This window comes from Misgurnus anguillicaudatus, chromosome 3 (genome assembly GCF_027580225.2).
Source record: "Misgurnus anguillicaudatus chromosome 3, ASM2758022v2, whole genome shotgun sequence".
In the NCBI taxonomy this organism is placed as follows: domain Eukaryota; kingdom Metazoa; phylum Chordata; class Actinopteri; order Cypriniformes; family Cobitidae; genus Misgurnus; species Misgurnus anguillicaudatus.
The window spans coordinates 23,455,152-23,481,723 of record NC_073339.2 but is presented as its reverse complement, the minus strand read 5'-3'; the positions used below and the strand labels follow the sequence as shown (position 1 = coordinate 23,481,723).

General features: G+C 38.9%; 1 protein-coding gene across 4 annotated transcripts in view; it reads left to right on the top strand.

The window, feature by feature from the left end:
- Positions 1-26,572, top strand: part of arl6 (ARF like GTPase 6) — an 85,544-nt gene that overhangs the window by 11,751 nt on the left and 47,221 nt on the right. For 3 of the 4 annotated variants that reach the window (XM_073863292.1, XM_073863285.1, XM_073863288.1), the window contains one exon: positions 1,661-1,716. In XM_073863292.1, the coding sequence (XP_073719393.1) occupies positions 1,661-1,716 (56 nt within the window). Of the gene's footprint in view, positions 1-1,660; positions 1,717-2,006; positions 4,737-26,572 lie in introns of those variants that run through there. The other variant, XM_073863290.1, reaches the window with a different exon arrangement.

Here is a 26,572-nt window from a genome sequence, read left to right as displayed (position 1 = left end):
GGCGTGGTTTTCTGAAGCGCTGCGGCGCTATTGGCTTGACAATGCAAACGCGTCGTGATTTTGGCTACACAGCTGGAGGTCTGAGGCTATTGGCTCCGTGAGGCCCGTTTGAAGCCCTGGCTCGCACAGGCCCGATAGTGCAAAAGCCGCTATTAAGAACACTGTAACATTTTGTGAGCTGAGTATTGCCACTGCAAGCACCTCTCACATTTCCTTCAGTGTTCTAGTTGTCAATGCTCCTCGAGAAGAGAGGGAGAGATTTCATTGAATGAGAACACAGCTTTTTGCTGATAACTGTTATATTATTTTGTCTCGAATCAAGAGATTTTCCTAGGTTGTTTAAACTGCTCATCCAAACTCAACTTTACTTTCTTCTGTGTCCTTTTTGGCTTGACCCCGGTAATTGCTGCTTGCAGCTATATTTATTATTATTATTCCTTTTCCTTCCGCCATTGCATCTATGGCAGCCCATAGAACCTTACGTAGGAAAGTTATGAAATTTGGCACACTGATAGAGGACAGTCCAAATAGTTCCTACAGCAAATTAGTGCAACCAACTGCCCAAAGTTGCACTTAAGATTTTGCTTATAACTTCTGACCGTAAGTCCTAGAAATGAAATTCTTCTTTTCTGTTTATTCTGATTCCTTGGGTCATGACGATTCCAATGCACCCTGCGACGTCATTTTCCGTCATTAATTTTTTTCTGCTATTTTGAATTGTTCGTAAAACATACTTTTTCAAACTCGTTCTAGAGCTTTTGTCAGATTTGCAGAAAAATTGTTGTGCACCATCTAGAGACACTCAGGGCAAAAAGTTATGGAATTCGTGTCGATTTGCCAACCCTTTTCATATACCGCATCAACGAGTTTTACGTAGAGCACGAAAAAAACGGATTGAGGCTTTTTTTTGCCAAAGTTAAGTGCATTGGCACAACACTTGGTAGTTTTGGTGACAGTCATGACCTGAGGATGTGTACACAGTTTCGTCACAGCACCACCTAGTGGTCAGGAGATTTGAAAAATGGCAATTTTTACTTGAGTCTAAAGTCATGAAAGTGGTCTTGTTAGATTCCTTGAGGCATTCTGAGTCAAACAATACCAAACGGTTTTTGGTCGGCCATTTTGGATTTCGGCCATTTTTTATTTTCTCATTAACTTCAGTATTTCACAAATGCAATGGCGTATCATTACGAAACTTGATATGGTTCATCAGCGTCATGTTCTGTAAGCACTTGTAAACTTTTCGGCGGCCCATAGTGGTTAAGAGATTTGAGCTATATCTCTGGATTGCTTTATCGTATTTACACCAGATTTGGTTGGTGTCATCACAAGCATGACCTGAGGCTAAATCCATTGTTTTTGTACAGCGCCACCTAGTGGTCTCAATATTAGACAAATGGCTATTTTTGCCTTAATCTACTGAAAACGTAGATCTAAAATCATGACAGTCTTCATGATACCTTATTCTGTGCCCTTTTTGGCTTGACCCCGGTATCGCTGCTTACAGCTATATTTTGTAATTGAAATTATGTGTGTACTCTATCTGTAATTTGATGTTTTTAATCAAAATGTAAAACTTTGACTGAGCAAAATAATGTATGCTTATATAAAAATCTGTTATATTACTAAATACAGAAGCTCTGTGTTATTTATCTTTTAGTGGCAGTGATGCAGTAAAGGGGGATGGCTTGCAGGAGGGCGTAGACTGGCTACAAGGTAAATGCACATTCCATCCTTTTGTGTCTTTGATTTATTATTTGTAAATAATTTTCTTGTCAGAGGTATGTTCAAGTGTATGGAGAACCAAGCCTGCAAAAATTATAAATAAGTACAAAAGTAAATGTACAAAGAAAACAGAACAGACAATAAAATAAAAGACACATAAAAATGAGTATAGCTACTTTTGTTTATTTATTTTTGTATTATTATATTTTTCACACATTTATTTATGCATCCATTTATTTATTTATACTATGAATATAATACTGTTATTTTTTCTGCGACAGGGTTGTGGTGAATGCAATTATGAAAATCATGTCTACAGACCTGCAAACTTGTCGCTTTTCGGCGACAATCGCCGTTTTCTTGGTCAATTGGGTCATTCACGTGAATCGCGTAGAACTGGAGAGTTTTTTTTTTTGAGGTGGTGGGGGTGTCGGGAGGCTGCCCTTTATCTGAATGCCATGCGGGCTAGAATTGCCAAACATTATTGGATCATTCTTATAATTGACATTTCTCTGGGCCAATCGGACACTGTCACCTTTTTTACTCTGAGGAGTTTGCAGGTCTGATGTCTAGCAGCTATTGTGATAAAGATGTCAAACACTTACCAGTTTAGCGAGTTATGTTTTACAATTTATAGTCACCTTATTTTCTGCCGAAGTAAGCAGTCTGTGTAGATTGAGCATGCATACTCATAGTACTTTTTCAATCGGATGCAAAAAATCTGAAGAAGTGTGCTGAAGTTTACGTCTTATGGTGCTTTTTCATTGCATAGTACCCCACAGGTAAGGTCAGGTAAGCTCACCTTACTTTGGCTTGGTTAGCTTTTCCATTGAGTTTAGTAACACTTCAGAGAGGGAGGGATTATAGGCGTGTCGTTATATTTGCACCACCTACTGCTGTGACATCATACAAAAGGTGGGAGCGAGCATTGTTGGAATGCAGTGTTTCCCATACATTAATTTATTTGTCAATCTGTCACAAAATCAAATTTGACCATCACAAATAGAAGTGTGCACATTGCTTTTGTCAATATACCTCTGTCTTGCATGACAGTTTTTGTACAAACACCTGTGGCGTCAGTTGATGTGCTTTGCTAAGTTGCAAAATGCCACGAAGATGTGCCACCACAGGTACGATGTTCCTGATTCTCAGCCTGTGGATGGTTTTTACTGCTTAAAGGGAGTTTGGGAACTTAAAACAAAGCACAGATGACAATAGATTTACTTGAGACACCGCAAACACGAATGTACTACGCAATGGAAAAGCGCCATTATATTCACTCTGTTATTTACGTATTACAGGCCAGGCAACAGCAACACACATTATTAAGGTAATGGGATCACATGTTGTACATTCTGCAGTGTCTTTCATGACATTACATAACACAATAAAATAGCATTGTGCCTTTCGAAAAGTGCGTTTTCTTTGCCTATAAAGAAACACTCAACTTTTTTGAAAATATGCTCATTTTCCAGCTCCCCTACAGTACAGTTAAACATTTGATTTTTACCATTTTGGAATCCATTCAGCTGATCTCCAGGTCTGGCGGTACCACATTTAACATAGCTTAGCAAAGAGTTTTGATACTACTTTTAAAACTTGACTCTTCTGTAGTTACATCGTGTACTAAGACTGGCGGAAAATTAAAAGTTGCGATTTTCTAGGCCAATATGGCTAGGAATATACTCTTATTCTGGCGTAATAATCACGGAATTTGCTGCTGTAACATGGCTGCAGCAGGCGCAATGATATTACACAGCGCCTGAAAAAAGTCCCCTGCTATTGAAAGTAACCAAGGGCCAAGGGACTATTTTCGGGCAGTGCGTAAAATCACTACGCCTGCTGCACTGTCCTGTTTCAGATTGACTTTAAAGATCCACGATGTAGGCTTCGGTTAATGCAGCCATTCAGTCACTCATCCGCGGAAGAACATGATAGTGATAGTGAGTCCTAGACAAAGCCGCCCACTCCTGCATGGGTCCTGTGAATAAACCACTAACGTTACTCTGAGTGACTCAGTGATAACAAGAGTCATAACACACAACTGTTTGTGTGTCCATGTGCCCGTCGGACTGCTGCAGCAGTCCTCGTATTTTAAACATTTGCAGTAGCCTTCTACCCAAAATATTGTGCCAGTCAAATATTGCAACAAATCAGCCTACATGAATCAGTGGGTTAATAGCACGAGCAAGGCTTGTGTCTCGTAGTCCAGGAAGCTCTGTATTTGTAAGTCACTCTCTGTGTGAATTCCAGAGTCACCGACTGACTCAGTGTCGCGTGCACGCATCCCTTTGTACTGGGAGCTGCAGGAAATTGTCCTATGATCCGGAATAGCAGACTGTGGCTCACTCGGTTCCCTCAGTCGACATTTGGTGATGTAAATTAACTTGTTGTTGCAAGTTATAGAACTTATGGCAGCCTTTGTAAAGTTATTTGTTGTAATTCTGTTGTAAACAATTCGAGAGCTTTGTGTTACGATTTCTAATTTTCAATGCAAAATCTGGGAGGACTCAACTGACTCGGGTTAATGGTCACTAAGGACTCATGGTCAGAGTTGGGTATAACGCGTTACTATGTAACGCATTACTGTACTCTAATTACTTTTCCTGATAACGCAGTAACGTAACGCTTTACATTTTAAATGTATGTAATTTGATTACAGTTACCAATGACAACAAAATTACGTTACTAGCGTTACAAATTAAGTGTTGAAAAATTAATTAAAATGTATTTTAAAATGACGTTTTTGCCGTTGCTCAGCAACGTCTGTTAACGAGCATGCTCGCAGCGTCTGTTAACGAGCATGCGCGCAGCGTCTGTTAACGAGCATGTGCATAATCACTCGTCGGAGCACACTGTGTGAGCGGTGGCTGATCATTCAAGTGGAATACAGACAATACATGTCCACAAAAGTGGGCTTTGCGCGATGACATCTGGTCTGCCAGAAGCGATTGTACAGGTGTGTTTTTAAATTACTAATGTACAATAAGGTTTTCTTTGTTTAACTATGTTATTTAATCATGAGCTCAATGCGTGAACTTGCATTAATTAATCATATGTTTATTTAAACAATTACCAAAACAACTTTTGATTGTTATATTTAACGAACTAACATGAATATTAACATTCTTTAACTTTACTTGACCAAAAAGCCCTCGCGAATGCGTTGACGTGTTAAAACTCTAGTTTCTGTCTCCGCGACCGCGAATGAATGTGCATAGATAGATAGATGGATGTTAATAAATGTAGAATGTTTAATGAGAAATGTTAAACATGTGTAACTTATTATAAAATCTACAAATATTTCTGCATCATAATGACCAGCAATTTTAGGAGAGTGCAAATCACACCAAAATAGCTTTAAGCATTCAAATATGACCTTCGGTGTCCCGTCTCTTGTCTCCGCCCCCTTCTTCTCCCTGTTAATAGTTTAATCATTAGTTCATTACCCTCACTTGTTTTCCCCTTATCCTGTTTAGTTTTTCATATTTAATGCCATTGTGTTCTTAGTCCTGTGCTCGTTCATTTTGTACTGTTACTGTGTGATTCTGTCTAGTGTTAGAATCATAGTCAAGTCTAGTTTAAGTCATCTGTCAGTATTCCGTGTTTGTTCTGCCCCCACGTGGGCTCTTGTTTTGTCTGTGTTATAATAAAGTGTTTTCAGTTCACCCCCGTCATCGCCTGCGTTTGGGTTCATCCGTCCTTGTTTCTGACCGTTTCACTTTGTAGCTTTTTTACATTTGATGTTGTCAAAGTAACTTAAAAGTAAAGTAATTAGTAATTAGATTACTTTTTGCATGTAGTAATCAGTAATGTAATCAAATTACATTTTTAAAGTAGTAATTAGTAATTTGTAGTGGATTACTTTTTTTAAGCAACTTACCCAACACTGCTCATGGTTCCCGAGTCATTTTAGGGATCGGGTTAAATGATCAGAGTTTTTAGTGACTCGCTCATCACTAATACAGTCACACTCTGCATATTAGTGCTGTGTTCAAAATATCGATATCGAGACAAATTAGTTGATCTGTATGGAAAGGAAACATGTGACTCTGCGGAGTACATAGAGTAAGAGGTAGCAAAGTATACTTGACTTTCTGTGTTTGTCTCACGCGCGGTCTGCACACATTACGTACTCTCTCTCTTTCTCTCTCAATGAGTTCAGTATAAAAGCATAGATATCCTAAACTGCTGCAAAGTCATGAAGTTAAAGTAGCTTTTCACAAAAAAGGCTGAACGTCGTCTCGTAAGCAATCCATAAAGCTATTGCGTGCATTTTTAAAATCAGTGAATTTTAATAGAATTAAAAGTGAATTAAGTGCGGGCTGCTCTCTCATACAGTCACGTATTTGGGAAGAAATATGAAAAAGAGCTGCAAGTGTAAAGTCTAGGTAGGAGAAGAGATATGGCTACTTCAAACTATAGCTGTCATATTCTATTGAAGAAAAGGATTTATTCTGAATACATGTTTATACATATATTCATAAACAGCCTATAGAAGAATTAAAAGAGAGAATATATACCTAGAGTTAGGCACTATCTTTGTAAAACTGCTTTAAAACAACATGAGTTAAGTACTGTAGCTCCAAGATTTATGTCTTTTTGCAAGATCCCCCAAAAGCTAATAAATGAATAGCAAAATCACAACTGTTATAACACTGCTTATTCAACCTGCTAAAAAACATAGACCATAATAATTACCATGCTGGTTTGGTGCTGGTTTAGCTGGTGGTCACCAAAATGTAACAGTACGACAGCAACGGTTAGGCCGAGCCCAACGTGAGCAGTAGCAAGCATACATGCGCCCAGCATCTGCTGGCATTAACATATCATGCACGATGGCCAAGATTGCTAGCGTGAAAGAACGAGGATGAAGCAATTGTGTTACAAATCCAACGTGATAGGCTTTGCTGTATAAGCCTTATTCAGCCTGCCACCATGTTGATTTTAAAGCGAAGGATAGACGTCCAGACTGTGTGATTTAAGCGTATTCTTTTGTACCGGGATGCTGGCCATTCAGCCATCAAAACACAGAAATCACATCATTTGTCAAATTTCCACAAGACAAAGAACCTCAGAAATCATGGCTGCCCACATCCCATAAAGAGTTGCTCTTACAGTAATGTCAGAGCAGAGTGCTCAGATAAACGTATAACACCCATACATGGTACAGCTCACATCAGCTAGATGGGAAGAATGCAACTGCCTATACTTTAACTGCGCTGAGGGTGGTTTAGGGACATAATTTCTTAAGGGCATATACAGCCCGTGACGCCACTATAATAGGCAAGTATTTCGGCCGCTTTCTCACTTAAAGGTGACCAAGAATGTAAAACTGTATTTACCTCATCATAGCTGAATTATTAGCTCTGTATATGGTAATGACATACCGTGATCCTCAAATAGTAATGTTTTCTCATTCTTATGTAAATCTTGTATTTCAAAAGTCCACCGAAAAACAGGCCAATCTCAACACAACATAGACAGTGACTTAACAGTCAAGATGTACGCCCCCAAAATTTCTATATACTCGCCCATATTCTAGACCAGCCGGACGTAAACAACAGAATCATCTGAAGTTTTGCAGGTATTAAGAAGAAACAAGCATGGGGGAAAATGGCAGAACATGAATATAAATCTATTTTTAGCAATTTTTTCTAAAGTTGTTAGTTTACTCTGGCCATTTCACCGCGGATAGTTTTTCAAACCTGGGACAAAATAAAGTAGGCTTCGCACAGCGTTTGACACTGAAAAAGTGGGCAACATGGCCATTACAACCCCTACCACAAACCACAAGTAGTGATTTTATTACTGTTGATTTTGGTTTAAATTTAAAGTTGCTTAGTGACCAAACAACATTAACGATAATTTACAGTGTTGTTGAGATTGAAAGCAAAATGTGTCTGTGGTAACCTTAGCTATCGTTAACTACCAAACTAAATAGTATAGATTGTATGGTGACCTATTTACATGGATGTTTATAATTTTTTCTGCCTGTGGTTTTATGTGTCACTCACCTTAAGCGTGAATTCAAACTTGACATTAGGATTCCCTGATCTCCATCAACACAACTCGCTGACAGCAGTTTGCCTTCATCCAAATGCAGCTCAAATAACGCGAGAGCAGCGTATCAAATCCTTACAGGCACTGTCATAATATTTCTGATTTCATCACAACACATAATAAAGATATAGAGGTCGACCGATATGGCTTTTTCTCTGGCCGATGCCGATATTTAGAGATATGTTATATTAAGTCAAAGTATTTAAAAAAATTATGACTGGTCTTTCTGAAGAGTTTTACAACCTCTGCACCATGCATTTATCAGACACAGATATTACCTGCCACTCTGCTGTCATCATCTTTGATCAGTTTTTTTACTATGGCTTTTATTACTTTATAGGATAAAATCCTTATTTGGTAGACCTGATAAATTATTTATTCTTCATAAAGTTAACATAGTAAATGTCTAGGTTTTTAGTTGAGACTGTTATTTAGGGCAAATCTTTCTAAACACATTTACATTCTCATTTCTGAGGTGCTATAAGCGACTGATTGTGCTGACAGTGACGTCTTGTGAGTTTAGTGTTGGGACAGATCTGTTGTTTCAACCGTTCATTCAAACGAATCCCTTCAAAGGAGTCAGTTCGCGAATCGGACGCGTTGTGTTCTAATCCAGGCTGAGCAGCGCAAAACCAGAGGTGGAAAAAGTAATAAAATATTGTACTCAAGTAAAAGTAAAGTTACTTTAATAATATTTTACTTAAGTAAAAGTAAAGTTACTTGTCTAAAAATCTACTCAAGTAAAAGTAAAAAGTAAGTCATTTTAACTTTACTAAGAGTAAAAGTAACTTTTTTACAGCGGGAAGAGGTGGAGGATTCTAGTATAGTTCAAAAACGACAAGGGAATATACATCTCAAACTAGTTGTTTTTAATTGTAGGAACATCTTAACAATTAAAGTGCAATAACAAAAAGTTAATAAAATAAAAAGCTTTTTGAAAGTAAGAAACATTTATGGAATTGTTTAATGATTTTTACATGTGAGTTATGCACTTTTGAAGGTGGTCAGCAGCTTGTAAATACAATCACTATAGTAAGGTTGTAATTGATGTATTGCTAGTAACATACATTATTTTATTAAACTATATATAGTTTAAATGAGCATATAATGAGATGAGTGCCATGTCTATATACATTTGACACGTTTATTATCTTCTTACTTCCCTGACCTGGGTACCTGATGACCTTTATTCTTCTCTCTCTCTCTCTCTCTCTCTCTCTCTGTCTCTCTGTCTCTCTCTCTCTCTCTCTCTCTCTCTCTCTCTGCAATGTCTAATGACCTGCACATTCTCGAGGACGTTTTGAAGTTGTGTTTGACTTGACGCGAAGCTGCTAGACCTCGGAAGATAATGCGCATGGTATTAAAAACGCGTCGTGCAATTTCGTACTTAAGAGCATGAATCCTACCTTTCACAGAAATGAAACACTCGCTTCGCGTCAGTGGAAAGTGGTCGCTTAAATATGACCAGGGGTTTCTTTCATAAGATTTGAACTGAGGCGGGTCTGCATTAGCGCGCGCCTGTCTCGTCCGTCTCCATGGTTCTTTTTGCGCGTTTCCCCGGGCCCCGCCCATTTACATCCGTTGCGCGTCTTTATCACCTTGCTTTTTAAAATATTTTTTTACTCAGTAACGGATATGATTTAAAATGTAGCGAAGTACAATACTTTAAATAAAACATACTTAAGTAAAAGTAAAAGTACAGATTTTAAAAACTACTCAAAAAAGTAAAAATACACAAAAAAACTACTCAATTACAGTAACGTGAGTAAATGTAATTCGTTACTTTCCACCTCTGCGCAAAACTGTAAACAAAGTGTTACTGTAACAACACGAAAAACATTTCCTCAGTGGATATGATTTGGTCTTCCGACCTTTTGCCATCGAGTCAGTTTTGTTTTGAGTAATAAAAGCAAGGAGACAGTTTAAAGACAGAAAGCGTGCGCGTGCGGCTCTGCTCTCTCTGTCACGCAAACAAAGATCGTCATCACTTATTAATCACATGAAATGAGCCTAATCTTTGCACGGACAGTGCACCACGAGACATAAGCCCGTCGCGCTGCTGCTTAATTCGCGCGATCCCGCCATCGTTTACTAAAGCTGTTTTTGAACAAGGCATGGCTGCACACACACGGGAGCGATCTGCTTGCAGCAAGAGGCAGCATCACAAGTTCTACAACAGCGCTTAGGTGCCGCAGATGCGCCTGCCTATTAATCGGCCTAATTTTGCCGCAAATTCGGCCAAAGCCGATTTTTTTAAATATGCCAAATAATCGGCCCGGCCGATAAATCGGTCGACCTTTATAATGATATAGATACACAAGAATGTGTTTGTTTTTTAACGTAAGTAAATTAAAACAGTGGACTGTATATACGAGGTCATCATTTATGCTCTGTATTGGGGTTTGTGTAAATAAAAAGAGAATAAAAATTGCATGTAAACATGAGTGAAGAGGTTAGCTCCAGTCATGTAAACATCTTGCGATTAAATCCTGATGGTGACGTGATCCCCTTGGGAAACAGCTCATTATTATTATTCATGACCCTACCAAATAAAGTAATAACAGACCATTTCATTTTGAGGGCAAATCCTAGGGTTGTAAATGGACATGTAAAACTGTCTCTGGATCATTTTTTTCACCTAAAAAGCCACATACCTTATATGAAGATATCAAAGAACAATGTAACATATTATTTCAATCCATTCTTGGTCACCTTTAAGAAAATAAAATTGTGCCCAGCCACCGCACGTCCAAGGCACCAGCATAAACAACGCGATAGCTGTGTGTAAACCTTGGGGTAGACAGCCCACTTCACTGTCATCTGCTTGCTGCTGCAAAGTGCGACACGTGACAGCGCACCGGGTCGTAGTCATTGCTGTGTGTAAACCTCGTGGTAGACAGCCCGCTTTACTGTCATCTGCTTGCTGCTGCAAAGTTCGACACGTGACAGCGCACCGGGTCGTAGTCATTGCTTCACACCATTACAGGCTCTGCATAAAGAGGGCCATCTAGTAGAAAGGGCTCGCTGTCTGGCACTTGGCAGAGCACAACATGTTCCATACGGGAGCGCAACAGGGAGAAGGACAAAGCGCAAACCTTTTCCCCGTCGTGTACCGATTGATTACGATTGAACCAATCTCAAATAGTCTAAAGCCCTTAACAGCAAGTATGCATTTCACTCAGCTAAGAGGGAACAGTGTTGCACCCTGTGAATGTGTGCAGGTCTAAACAAACCCCGCCATAAGCACCGCTGTAGTGCGCTTAGTAGCAATAGGGGTCGTCGTCTAGGACTGCGTCGATTATGCGACGGGATCACGCCAGCTGGGGTGGTCTGCGTCGAGTCAAATTGGCAGCCCGCTCTGAGTAATATGATATTAAAATAGACGGAATAAATAACCGGGGGCTTATAACTGGCTTTCCTCTCTATCATGGGCGGTGTTAGCCAATGGTGTAATTTAAGCGCAGCACAGGGTAAGGTAACGGGCTAAACACTACAGAGCGTTCGGGATTGTAGCCACATAGTAACATGTCCCCTGATGTGGGTGCCTATTACAGTATATGTGGTCAGCTGTGGAACAAGCCTACTGCTAAACATAGACGTGTGGGGTGGAGCAGGGGTTCTCAACTTACGGCCCACCAATGACTGTCTAAAACATTCTGAGGACCACCTTTCTAAACACGATAGTATCAACGCAGAATAACAGAAAAACAATGCATTGTGACATGACTTTTTTGTAAAGTTGCTAAAGGTAAGGTTCTGTAGATGAACGAGGAATGTCATTGCTTCAAATGGAAAAACCAAACCACATAGGTGTTATCTTTAGCAGAAAAAAATTTTTTTAAAGAGGAAGATGTAAAGGTGGACTTTTAGGCTTAGACTTTAGACTTTATTTTTATTAGTATTCAAGGGTAGTACTTTTGAGATCGAGTTATCTTTAAAGGTAATATACTAAAAGCTTATCATCTAAATGTACAAATTATAGGTATGTGTTTAAAAAATGATGTATTTTTTCTTTCTATCAACTACAAAAAATTCTGCCAAATTCCTAAAAATAAACTATTTTTATTTGCATTTATTTACTGAAAAATTTACAAAAAGATTCAGATGTTGAATAGGCTTACTGCAGAGAAAACAAGTTCAAATTCAATTTAAACAACACAATGCTAATGTTGTAACCTTTGGGAACAATTCAAAAGTGAACATTTGATGGAATAACCCTAATTTTCAATCAAATCTTACACACATCCTTTCATGCTCCCCGTCTTGTACATTGCTGTTGTGTTTTGGTGCCCAGGTGAAAAAAGTGCTCTAAAATACACTTTATTTAAGAACACTTGGTACATTTCTTAAGATAAACTTTAGACCATCTTGTACTCAACTGTGTTATTTTGAGACGCCATGAAGTTGAACTAAAATGTAATTTTAACATACTAGGTCTGTATTCAAAAAAACTTTTAATTATAACTTGAAGTACACTTGAACCCACCTTTAAACATTTATGAATATACTGTACTTTAAAGTGTAATAGTAGTATAAAAAACCAAATGTATTCCCAGGTGAAAAAAGCTTCACGGAGTATGTTGCCAGCACCGCTCGCTCTTCTAGATTCATCCTCTACAATATTAGTAAAATTAGACCTTTCCTAAATGAGCACGCTACGCAGATCCTAGTCCAAGAAATGGGTCTGTGGTTCTCTAACATAGCAGGATTGAATGTGGGTTTCTTCAGCAGTGGGGTTATCCAATCCTCTTTAAATGCTACGTGGAAGGTGCCAGTGGAAAGGGATGAATTTATAATGTGAGTGAGCAGGAATAACAGACGGAGAGATGGCCTGAAGGAGATGGGTGGGTATGGGATCTAGCGGGCAGGTAGTTGGATGGTTAGACCTTGGAAACATCCGCTTCGCTTCAGATAGGAAAGAGAAGGAGGGGTGGGAGCATGTCTCAGAGGTTTGAGCATGTGCAAGAAGTGTCTGCTCGGAGAATGACTAACTGATAGTATTTGTTTTCTTCACAAAGAAGGAAGCAAAATCATCAGCCGTTAAATCAGCTGTAGGTGTGGGGGCAGGGGGACAAAGAAGAGTAAAGAAGGTCTTGAAAAGAGTGCGAGGGTCAGGTGAGTTGTTAATCTTTGAGTGATAGCATAGGGTCTTAGCAGAGGAGATATCCATGGAGAAGAAGGCAAGCAGAGGCTGATAGAGACAGAGGTCAGAAGGATCTTTCGATCTGCGCCACTTCCTCTCTGCAGCCCTGAGAGTCTGGAGCAATGCTCACAGAGAACCTCAGATAGCCAAGGGGCAGGTGGTGTGGCCAGGGATGCCCGACATAAACATTTTAATCTCATAAAATAATTTGCAAATATGCAAGAAAAGGTTTGTACTCTAAAAATACTTTATTTGTAACAAACAAGAGATAAAGAATTTATAAACGTGCGGTGAGCCGTTTTAGCACCCGGACCGCACCATAGGGTTTTTAAAAAGTATTACTTAAAAATGTTTCTCATCTCACCATATCCACAGGTACAGAGTCGTCATATACAATAAATCCGTCGGGTGGCATTTAAAAAACATATAAAAATAGATGCATTTGTTTAAAGCAAAGCATTTATTTACTTACCAGGCTACAGGTAAAGCAGCTCTTTATGCCTTCTAACGTCTCATATTCGGTCCTCATTTATGTCCAAGAGACTCAATCATAATCTTTTACATTTTAATCTTTTATTTTTTTATATTTAAAAGCTTTTTGTTCTGCTGCGCATCCGTGTGTGTGATAAGCAAATGCTCGTTGTTGTCTCGTTTATAGGCGCATATTACTGACGCGCTCATTAAATAACAAAAACAGTATTGCGACATTGACTTTAGACCAGGTTTTAGTTGGTCAATGGCGTAGTCTATTTTAGTTGCTTCAAAATAGCAACGCGCCAACAATGGTCGCAACATTGGGCGCAAATGCATTTGCTATTTAAACAACGTGTCACTAAACGTGAAAATGATAATTGTGCCAGGTTGAAATTAGCAAAAGACACTTGCGTCGCGCATTGCGCTGCATTGTGCCGGGTGTATGATAGAGCCCTACAAGTTACATTGAACACAGGGTTAGATATAATGTAGGAGTGCAACGGTTCTTGGTGAAGAATCGAACCATCCCGTTATCCTCCCATGGTTCGGCACGCATGTGCAGCCTCACAGTTCCTCCTCACATGTTGGTGTGTGTGTTACGGACAGTTTAGTGTGGCAAGCGAAGGAGAAAAGTCATTAATAGACACCGCCAGCTACATTCAAGTCTACTAGGGGTGGCACGGTTCATGAAAAAAATCTGAAACGTTTGCTTGTCTTGGTTCGGAGCATTCGACGGCTCAAGCGCAATGTAGCCTCTTGCACTGTATGTGACCTCAGATAGCCTGTTTCCCTTTTGCAAAAAAAAAGGAGAGGTGACTGGTGTGGAGTGTAAGTGCTGCAGGTCATGTTACGTGTAGAAATGGCAAGTGGGAGAGAAAAAGAAGTCTGCCTGGAGTTGGAGGATGCATCAGCGTTGTATAAGTCTGGTGTGGAAACAAATTTTATTTTATGTTATCTAGGATGACAGCCGGAATAATATAATGGATAGAACTTCTTTCGCAAACACACGGTGTACAGTGCTATTTTTAGCCTTTCATTAACAAAACTAAAGCGGCTGATTTCCACGTAGTTTCATTTTGCTAGCATATGAAAGCTGATGATCTTATTTCATTAATTGCGCTGAAATATCAGAGAAAGCTCCAACATATTCATGTACAAAACACTGTGCAGCATGTTTACTTGCAAGCAGCGGATTCCGACATAATATTAGTTCTGTCATGAAAGATACAGAGAGGAACCCAAGTGCAGACAAAACACTGAATTTATTATATAAAACAAGAAAAAACAAAACCCACAAGGGGGCAAAACATGAACAATATAAACACAATACTAACACAAGACTACACTGCAAACAGGACTATAAACTAAACATTAAACTTGGATACAAATAACATAACTAGCTTGACTTAACTTGACTTTGGAATAGACAGGACAGGAGCAATGTAAGGTAATACAAGGTAAGGAATGTAGACAGAACACAGAGCACAAGGACTTTAAATAGGGACAAACTAATGAGGGGAACAGGTGACAGTGATTAAACAATAAAGACGAAAGGATGACAAGAGAGCGGAGTAAAAGTGACGATACACGCAGGCATGCAGCCCAACCAAAAGGCCACGGGCAAGCACATAGAACATGGGGCTGTCATGATCCTGCCTCAAGACTAGAGTAAAGCAAGGACAAGAGGGCAGAATCATGACAAGTTCACGTCTATATAAACTCATCATTACTCCCGCTTGCGTTTAAATGACAACAGAGAGACTCGCTCACAGACCACCCCCTCAAAGTAATCAGGACAGAATTGGTGGACAAAAAAGAGGATTTAAATACCAGGTGTAAATGTTATGTGTCTCTCGTCCACTTGCGGTCCGATCGATGAAAACACATTAATTACTCTCTGCAGTATTTAAGCAGCCTCTCAGTGATAAATCTAAGAGCTACACTGAAGTTGGCAGTTTGATAAATGCAAGCAGTGATGCCACAGTTACTTTGAAAAAGTAATCTGATTACTTATTACTGATTACTCCTTTAAAAAGTAACTAAGTTACTTTACAGATTACTTGATTTTAAAAGTAACTAAGTTAGATTACAAGTTACTTTGTTAGTTACATTCCAGTAGCTGCCAACACCCCCACTGCCTCAACATTAAAAATGACAACCGGTTTTGCCAACACTCACTTTATTGAAAGTGCATTTTTTACAGTAATGTCAACAATGTATCTCCTGACATTTTAAGTTGAACTGTTGTGTTTAAAAAAACTAAAATATATGAGTCTTTCTTGACTTCACTTAACATAAATAGGGGAGAGCAGGGGCCATTTTCAGAAAAACTAAATTTTTTCTGAAATTAGTTTTTTTTAGAAATATATATATCTATATATCTATAAATATATATATATATATATATATATCTAATTAGACAGAGATATATTTTTGCTGTGGTCAATAACTCACAAGTGTGGTCTATCAATACCAGTTGGAATTTTGAACAAATGTAAAACGACTTCTGTATAATTTAACTTAAAGAGTAGTGAATTGTTACTTTTGACCTTGACAGCACGGACGAAAGTAACACACAGGTGGGTCAAAAGTAACACAACAAAACATGATAGAATTTTGTGTTACACTTGTTTTTATTAAATATATATGACTATGACGTCTTTAATATGTAACTGCAAACTTACTTTGTCATTTATCTTTGCAAAAAATAAAACTGAAATTTAAAATAAAAATGTAATTTAATTATCAAATGTTTCAAAAGCAACCAACAGTACAAACTTAAATTGCTGAGACTAAAAAAAATTCAATAGTTTGAACACTATGAAAATGAAATCAAATCAAATTAGAATAATATACATTTTTAACATATTATACACAGTATTAGCAGCGGGACAAAACTAACAAGTGTTACTTTTGACCCGACAGGATCTACTCACAAAATAAAAGTCGAGTTTAAACTCGACTTACTTTTATTTTGAAAAACTGAGAAGTCTTCAGGATGTTATATACTAAATACCTTGTAGATTTATCAGTATTGTAACACATGAAACGAGAAACACAACGCGTTATAAGAAAAAAAGACCGCTTTTGGAATTTACTTATCATGGTTGAAAACACAGTTCTTGATCTATACGTGGAAATCAGTGAGTAAATAACGCGATATTTGTCAACTCTTTCAGAGATTATGTGCTAATATGCTGTCATAGTGAGATGCAGATGTTATCAGGGCTCGGAGAAAATCGCTTTGTTACTTTCGTTTTTCAACTCTCTCACACTTACTGGTTTTGCACCGAAGTCCAGTTTTTGTTGCTTGAGTAGTGGATGAACTCCTGCTCACTGCTTCTCACCACCGGTTGGGACTTGCTCTTAGTTTGACTGTCTGTGCCGTCCCGCGACTCCAAATGTTTTTTCTTTTATTTGACGTAGTGTTTTTGTAGCTGCATCTCTCTTCTCTCTCCATTGTACGTTGTTTACGTGTCGCTTACACGTGACCTGAATTGTCCTCGTGCTGAAAACGTGACTTGTCGCACACCTGACTTCACTTCCCGAGACGCAAGAAGAAATATACAAGAAAATATATATTTTACTTTCAAAAATAGTAACGCACAGTGACTTGGATAAGTAACTTTAATCTGATTACTGGTTTGAAAAATATTAACGCGTTAGATTACTCGTTACTAAAAAAAGGGGTCAGAATAGAGCAATGCGTTACTAAGTAATGCGTTACCGGCATCACTGAATGCAAGTTATCATTGTGTGCTAAAAAGGCAGATAAGTTCATGTAGATGGCAATACACATTCTCTTTTTTCGCCAAATAAATGTAAAGCATGTTGAATCATCAATGTCTTCCCTCTTGCTGTAACAAAATCTCACCTGGCTTTCCTCAGAGATGGTCCCAATAATGTGCTTAAAGTCAAATTCAGTTTGTGCATGATTACATGATATAACTTTTTTAATACTGTATCCTAAATTGTGGATAATTAAGCTATATACCGTATTTTCCGCACTATAAGGCGCACTTAAAAGCCTTTAATTTTCTCAAAAAATGACAGTGCGCCTTATAATCCAGAGCGCCTTATATATGGATCAAGGCAAACTCCGGGTCAATGTCAAAATGTTCCGGCCGCTGTGTGCGAGCACGGTTCCGCGGCCGCCTTGCGCGAGTATCAGACTGTTTCATTAACAACGTGTTTACTGAATTAGGGAAAAGTTCCCTTCCACGTTTGGGAGAAGAGTGAGCAAGGCTGGGAGATATTGTTAATATGCACCTCAACGTTTGAACAACGTCACCATGGTGAACTGAGTTTTGAGAAGGCTTAATGAAGTTTGACTTTATCTGACATTCCCTTAAGCACAGCTCCATCTAGTGGATGCATAACGCAAACCCAGTCAAACGTTTGACTGCAGTAACTTCTACTCTATGCGCCTTATAACCCGGTGCGCCCTATACATTAAAAAAATTCTAAAATAGGCCATTCATTGAAGGTGCGCCTTATAATCCGGTGCGCTTTATAGTGCGGAAAATACGGTACCATATGCTGAAATACATTTCTGGAGTGTTAAAAATTAAAAGAAAAAACAACAACGAAAAACAAGAGCCGTACAGAACTGAAAACTGTGACCCTAAAACCGTGATACGAACCGAACCGAGGGTTTTGTGAACCGTGCCACCCCTAAAGTCTACTGCAGCAGCAATGTTAAGAAAACGTGGACAAAACTGTAAAAGTGTTGTTTGCTCAAGGCAATACATCTAATATGATGAGTCACATTCGCTGTCATCACCAGGGTGTTATTGTAATTTTTTTTCTTTGAATTTTACAGTAGCCTTTTTTGTCCCCGTAAACATATACACACCAAAACCGTGACCCTAAAAACGTGACACACACCGAACCGTGAGTAATTTGAACTGTTGCACCCCTAATATAATGCAACCTGTGTGTGTTACAGGATATGTTTTACTTTGATAATTGTGTTCCCTTTCAGTCAGTCACTACAAAGTCACGTCGTGACCGACAAATTAGGAACTGGCGTAGAGAGACCAATCTACTTTGAGAAGCTACTAAAGCGCTAATGAAGTTGGCATGCAGGTATTTGCATCTGTTAGCACCGCCCTGCCGCACGAGTGTTTAATGAGAGGCAGGTGCAAAACTGTTAGATCAAGTCTCCACACCAGAGAAAATAAAAAACGATCCAGCCCCGGATGCCAGATCACGTCAGAAAATATAAATGTACTTGTTTAACAGGCTTCTGTCAGTTAAGAGGTTGCTCAATCGTTGCTAGAGAAGAACACAAGCAGGACATGAGAAAATGAGAGGCTGTTTACACTTGGCATTAACATGCATTTTCGTCGATTGGATCACAAGTGGATGACGTAAATGCCAGGTGTAAACGGTGTTCAAAGCGTTTTGAACGCGTCCACTTTCGACCACTTTCAACCACATTCAGAGGTAGTCGAAACCCCTTTCGACCGGATTGCTTTTGTATTATAAACGCACATGTGGTTGAATGTGTTCGAACAGCCACACGCGACAGCCTTCTCTCCGCCCATTTATCTAATCTGAGATGGTGAACACAATGTTTTACGTCTTTTCTGACTTCTGGCGCAAACACACGGTGAACAGCTCTATTTTTAGCCTTTCATTGATAAAACTAAAGTGCCTGATCTCCGCAGTTTCATTTTGCAAGCGTGTGAAAGTTGCGCGATCCTATTTCATAAAATTCAGAGAAAGCTCTAACATATAGCATGTTTACTTGCTAAATAAGCAGCGGACTCCGATATAATATTTGCGTCCATATAAACTAATAATTACTCCCGTTCGCATTTGAATGACAGCGGAGAGACTCGCTCGACAGACCACCCCCTCACAGTATTCAGGACAGAAGCGGCCAAAAGTGGACAAAAGAGATGGATTTAAATTCCAGGTGTAAACGTGAAGTGTCTCTCTCGTCCACTTGTGATCCGATCAACGAAAACACATCTTAATACCAAGTGTAAACAGCCCCTGAGTTTTATTGATGTACAGCTGCAGTTGCACATGTCTCAATGTTCAAACCAACAAAAAATTCATGTTCTTCCAACCCCAATGAATTCAGCATGCACTGTATACCAAAATGCTTAATGGCAACATCCCACAAACCTTAAGCTTCCATAAAGAATCTCTTTATCTATCTCTGTTTACAGAGAGACAAGACAGCTCATGAAACTTCACAAATGTGAAACAACTATAAGACTGAACAACAATGAAATCAATAAGACATATGAAACATAGAAATATAATGAATGAATGAATAATATAATAAAATTTAGAAATAGAATGAGGAATGAATAAATTAATAAACACAATGAATAAATGAATGAATAAATGAATAGACAATATAAATGAATAAACAAAAATGTAATGATAAAAATTATAATAATAAAATTGATAATGACAAAAATAATATTGAATAATCAAATAAACAATTATATGGATAACTAATGATTATAAAATGATTATGTAAATAAATGATTAGGAATAAACTAAAAAAAACAATGATAAAAACATTCTGCACGTGAGGATCTAAGGTAGGATCCTTCAAAACCAAATCAGCTTTTTAGGCTTCGAAAGCCAGCGTGATCTGCTTTTGAGAAGCTCTCTCCTTTACTGTTCCAGAGTACACTGTTTGCTGACGTTTTTTACTTTTTTGCTGTTTTTGCTCAGATTTATTGCTTTTTTTGTGGGCAATTCGGGGGACCTAACATACTAAAAAATAAAACAAATAAAAAAATACCGCGCAGGTGATTCACGCAAAATCACCGCAAGGGAAATTCCTTCACCGCGACAGCCCTACGTCTGACAACACACATCAGCGTTGTCAGACGTTAAGTGTAGGCTCAGACACGGGTGTGGCTCTGTAGCGGCTCTCTAGTGCCCCTTTGTCCAAAATGTGCAATTAGTTTTACCAACAATCCTGAAATGTGGTAAGTACATTGCTTTCATTAAAACAAACAACTTTCAAATTTACGGTCAATAGCTCCACCCAACAGGAATTCTGCCATTTTGGATTTTATGCTGATTTTTGGACATTTGAATGCCCTGAACTTTTAAATACTCCTCCTAGGGGATTCATGTGATTGACATCAAAAGTGGTGAACATGATGCTGAGACATTGGACTTGATAAATTGCGAACAGATTTTTGATATATCGAACGCTGTTGCCACGGCAAGGCGACAAATTTATGGTGAAATCAGAGAAACACGAAGCGTCTTATATCTAAGGCAAAAAAGTCTTATTGTGATGACACGCGGTGTGAATGTTCGGCCAAGGATTCTGCTTGCATTGATGTGCCTGTTGTGTATCTGGGCATAGCGCCACCAGCAGGCACCAGGAAGAGTTTTGGTCATAAAAGTGGATATTTGCTGTAAATTTTTAAATACTCCTGAGAATGGATTGAGACCATTCTTGGACAATATGATGCCGAGACATTGGAGATTGTGAACAGATTTTTGATATCTTGAACACTGTTGCCAACTAAAGCAACTAAAGAGTGTTTCCCTAAAAGAGCAGCACAAGTAGAATTTGTGTCTTTTTCAAGACAGACATTCTCTCGTGTCACAGCAGAGTGTGTCTTTTTAGGGCCCGAGCACCGAAGAAAAATGACAAATGACAAAGCCCTATTGTTTTTGCTCAGTTTTTTCTTTTTCTTCTCTGAAAGGCCTAAACGCACTCGAAAACTCATGAAACTTTGCACACACGTCAGAAGTGAAAAAATTTACATGTGGTAAAGGTGTCAGAAGTGGGTGTGTAGAAATGACTCGATAGCGCCACCTGCAAAATTTCAAGAAAACAGCTCTCCCGCTATGAACAACGCACAGATACGAAATTTTGGTAGGATCATCTATCACCTCAAGACCTACAAAAAAGTTCCTTGAAACCAAGTTCTAAACACCAGAGGAAGTCGGGCATTTTGAATTTTCGCAGTGATTTCTGTGCAAAATTTGGCATTTCCAGGCTTCATACTTGAACAAACTCCTCCTAGAGATTTAATCAGATCATCATCATATTTAGTCAGTCTAATCAAAAGGCCTTTGCGATGTTAAATTGCAGAGCTTTTGACTTTTCGTTAGAGGGTGTGTCCGTGGCGGCATGACAAATTTCGGCGTCTTGGCCATGAAACAGGATGTTGTTTTAACTTAGGCATACAATATCTGCCCCACGCTTCACACGTTTGATAAGGGTCTTGGCCTGAACACATTTCCATGCCAATATTTAACTGCAATCATAGCACCACCTAGACTTTAACCTGCATTAAACCCTTCATCTGCGATTTTTTTTCTCCTAGAGGGTTTTTCAACCTGGGGAGGCAGCCTTCTTGGGCTTAACTTGGCACCCTCTTCTTTACGTTACATTAGTAATACGCACACTTATAATGTTGATTCATAGTCGCAGCAAATTTAGCTGCTTGTGCTATCTTGTGTTATCTGTCGATTTTCTGTGCTTTCCACTGCTTCTATTAATGTAAAGCTGCTTTGAAACAATCACCAATTGTGAAAAGTGCTATATTAATAAAATTTAATTTAATTGAAAAAAATTATTTTGTCCGCCACAATTACCCTTCTGAAAAAACAGCTTAAGCTGGTCAAGCTGGTCTCCCAGCCTGGTCTTAGCTGGTTTATCATGCTATTTTAAAGGGGGTCGCACACCGGACTCACCGTTCTAAAAAGACGAACACATTACAGGGAGTGCAGAATTATTAGGCAAGTTGTATTTTTGAGGATTACTTTTGTTATTGTACAACTACAGTGCTCTTGGTCAATTCAAAATGTTAAAAACCCTCAAACCTGAACATTTAAGTAGTAAAAATGAAATTTTGGCTTTCTTAAGAGAATATTTCTATTTACATCATTATTAGGCAACTATTAGTGTGCAGAATTATTAGGCAACTAAATGAAAAACAAAGATTTTACCATCTCACTTGTTTTTTTTCACCTGTGAAAGTATATAATAAACAAACTCTACATTTACAAAAAAAATTTATAAAAACATAAAAAATAAAATAATATATAAACTCAGTGACCAATATAGCCACCCTTCTTCACAAGGCTTCCATTCACGGATTCAGTCAGTTTCTTGATGTGGTCTGAACCAACATTTTGTGCAGCCAAAACCACAGCCTCCCAGACACTGTTCAGAGAGGTGTACGGTTTACCTTGACTGTAAATGTCCTGCTTAAGAAGGGATCAAAATGTCTCAATAGGGTTTAAGTCAGGTAAAGAAGGGGGCCATGTCATTAGTTTTTTATCTCTAAGGCCTTTACATGCCAGCCATGCAGTGGAGTACTTTTATGCATGTGATGGAGCGTTGTCTTGCAAAATAATCAGTCTTCTTGAAAGATGCAAACGTTTTCCTGTACCACTGCTTGAGGAAAGTGTCTTCTACAATACAGGCAGGCAAGCACAGACTGGTATTATTAAAGATGAGCTTGTTGGACCTTTTTGGGTTGAAAATGGAAATAAAAAACAACTCTCAGACCTACTGCCAATTTTAAGAAGACACTTTCTTCAAGCAGTGGTACAGGAAAAAGTTTGCATCTTTCATGAAGACTGATTATTTTGCAAGACAACGCTTTATCACATGCATCAAAGTACTCCACTGCATGACTGGCCAGTAAAGGCCTTAGAGATGAAAACTAATGACATGGCCCAATCTTCACCTGACTTAAACCCTATTGAGACCTTTTGATCCCTTCTTAAGCAGGACATTTACAGTGAAGGTAAACCGTACACCTCTCTGAACAGTGTCTGGGAGGCTGTGGTTGCGTCTAGACAAAATGTTGGTTCAGACCACATCAAGAAACTGACTGAATCCGTGAATGGAAGGCTTGTGACTGTTATCGAAAAGAAGGGTGGCTATATTGGTCACTGAGTTTATATATTTTTTTAGTTTTTATTGTTTTATTATTATTTTTTGTAAACGTAGAGTTTGTTTATTATTCTCACTTTAACAGGTGAAAAAAACCAAGTGAGATGGTAAAATCTTTGTTTTTCATTTAGTTGCCTAATAATTCTGCACACTAATAGTTGCCTAATAATGGTGTACATAGAAATATTCTCTTAAGAAAGCCAAAATTTCACTTTTACTACTTAAATGTTCCGGTTTGAGGGTTTGTTAACATTTTAAATTGACCAAGAGCACTGTAGTTGTACAATAACAAAAGTAATCCTCAAAAATACAACTTGCCTAATAATTCTGCACTCCCTGTATTTTCTATGAGTATACGCACACCTGTCCGCGGCGCCCAGGTTTGACTCAGGATGTTGCTACTGCTAGTCGCTTATAATGTGAATGTACCTTAAGCTTGCGCTATTTAATGTGCACTTCCGGTGTATGATACCTCCGAGTTGTCCTAGACGTGAGGTGGCCCTGCACTTCTTGTCCGGTTGTGCGAAGAGGGGTTTTGACCACTTTTTTAGTTGGTCAGGCTAGTTTTAGCTGGTCTTAGCTGGTTTAAGCTGTCCAGGATGGCTGGTCTTAGCTGGTCAGGCTTGTTTAAGCTGGTCAGGCTGTCTGGACAGGCTGGTTTAAGCTGGTCAGGCTTGCAGACCTTTTGTTTTTAGGTCTCCCACGAGGCGCCGCGTTTTTGGATCCTATGGAGTTAATTGCGCTAGTTTAGAAAGTATGCCCCCCTCGCCTTGAATGGTCCACGCCAGTTGATTGCCGGCGACTGACGAAGTTTGACAGACAGTAGGCAACTTATATGGAAATGGCCAGTCACGAAAAGTAGGGACACAAGTCGGTTCTGGGGCATTTTGAGTTATTCACGATGTGTAACACATGGAAATCTGATAAGATTTGGAGAAGTTGTGGCCATGTGAATGTAACACATTCAAGAAACAGAAAGCCGAGAAAATAAAGACGGAAAGTTAGATCTTTCTCCTGCCGGGAGAGATAATAGGGCTCATTTACATCTCATTTAGCTAAGTCATACCCCTGTAAAGCCGTTTGAGACACAGATGTTCTAGCATTATATGAGGTATTTTGTGACAGATGTCCGGATGACAACATGCAAAAATAAACAAGACTTTTTACCTTTGTGTTGATCACAAGTCAAATCCAGTCTGTTTCAGATGTGTGAATCATCAAATGACCATTTTCATAGCTCAAGTTTTTGAGCTAGTATCAAAGGCAAAGTCTACGACCAGCAGGATCCTATGCCAACTGCCTTGGTTAAGGTAGTCTTCCAACTCTGGGTCCCACCCTGGTCAACATCATCAACACCTCCCTGTCTTCTGGGGTGGTCCCCACCAGCTTTAAAACTGCTGTGATGATCCCTACACTTAAAAAACCTGCCCTAAACCAAGATGATCCAAACCACTACCGCCCAATCTCCAACCTAGCTTTCCTATCTAAGTTACTGGAAAGGGCTGTGGCTTCCCAACTTGACCATCATATGCCATTTCAATCTGGTTTCAGGATGCAGCATAGCACTGAAACTGCTTTAATCAAAATCACAAATTACCTTCTCATGGTAGCTGACTCTGGGCTTGTCAGCATTTTAATACTTCTGGACCTCTCTGCTGCCTTTGATACGGTCTCTCATTCCATTCTTCTCACTCGCCTCTCTGAACTCATTGCCCTCGCTGGTACTGCGTATTGCTGGTTTGAATCCTATCTCACCAACAGGCAACAATACACCACCCTAAAGGGCATTTGCTCTGATCTGGTGCCAGTCTTACACGGTGTGCCACAGGGATCGGTGCTTAGCCCATTATTATTCAATATCTACATGTTACCTCTAGGGATGATAATCCAGAAACATGGATTACATTTTCACTGTTACGCTGATGATACCCAGCTCTACATCAGTACTAAGCCTTCCACTTCTCTCCCACCCTTATCAACTGCTTGAAGGACATAAAGCACTGGCTTGTCAATAACCTTCTCAAACTCAATAAAGACAAAACAGAACTCATGGTGTTTGCTCCCTCGTCACTGGATGTGGATGGCTGCTCAATCTCAGCATCTTTGCAAGTACGCAACCTGGTCATCATTATGGACTCTACTCTCTCCTATCAGCAACACATCAAAACATCTCTAGACTCCCACAGTACCTCTCCAACTCTGTCGCTGAGACCCTCGTTCATTCTTTCATCACCTCACGACTTGATTATTGTAATGGCATCCTTTTAGGTCTGCCTAGTAAGGCTACTGACAGACTCCAGTATTTACAAAACTATGCAGCCAGGATGCTTACATACACAAAACTTGGACTTCATATTACTCCAATGCTAAAGAAGCTTCACTGGTTGCCAGTTAAGTCCCGGATCATTTATAAAATCTTCTGACGTACAAATCTCTCCATGGACCTCAGTACCTCATTGATTCAACCAAGCTCGGACCCTGCGGTCCTCTCACAAGAACCTGCTCGCTGTCCCTAAGTCCAGGCTAATAGAGCTTTCTGTGTGGGTGCTCCATCACTCTGGAACAAGCTTCCTCATGCCATTTGCTCTGCCTCCTCTCTAACAACCTTCAAAAAGCAGCTGAAAACACACCTCTTCACTGAGGCCTATGGGCTTTAGCACCATTCCCCCCCTTCCCCTCATCTTCCCTTGCTGTTTTGTTATGCGTCCTTGGGTTTTTCAAAGGCGCTATATAAATTAAAGTTTGTTATTATTATTATTATTATTATTATTATTATTATTATTATTGTCCACTATATGCATAAATCCGTGAAATATAGATATATAGTCTATTGTTTACATCAGGCATGAACGTCTGGTAATAGAATAGAATATACAATCTGGGGACTATTTACATCGTAACATGTAATGGTATATGAGATTACACTTTACCTTTTGGTCAACACATGAACCCGCCTAAAAAGTTTGTATTTAAAATAGTGAGGTAGTATAACAGATAATCCAAACAGCACCGTCGAAAACGTGACGTCCTTTATATATATATATATATATATATATATATATATATATATATATATATATATATATATATATATATATATATATATATATATATATATATATATATATATATATATCAGGGCTCGACATTAAGGCTTGTCCGCTTGTCCGGGACAAGTGAATTTTTTGTAGGACAAGTGTAAGAAAAAATGAGTTGTCCGACTCGACAAGTTAAATTTCAAACAATGTTACTTAAAGTTATGT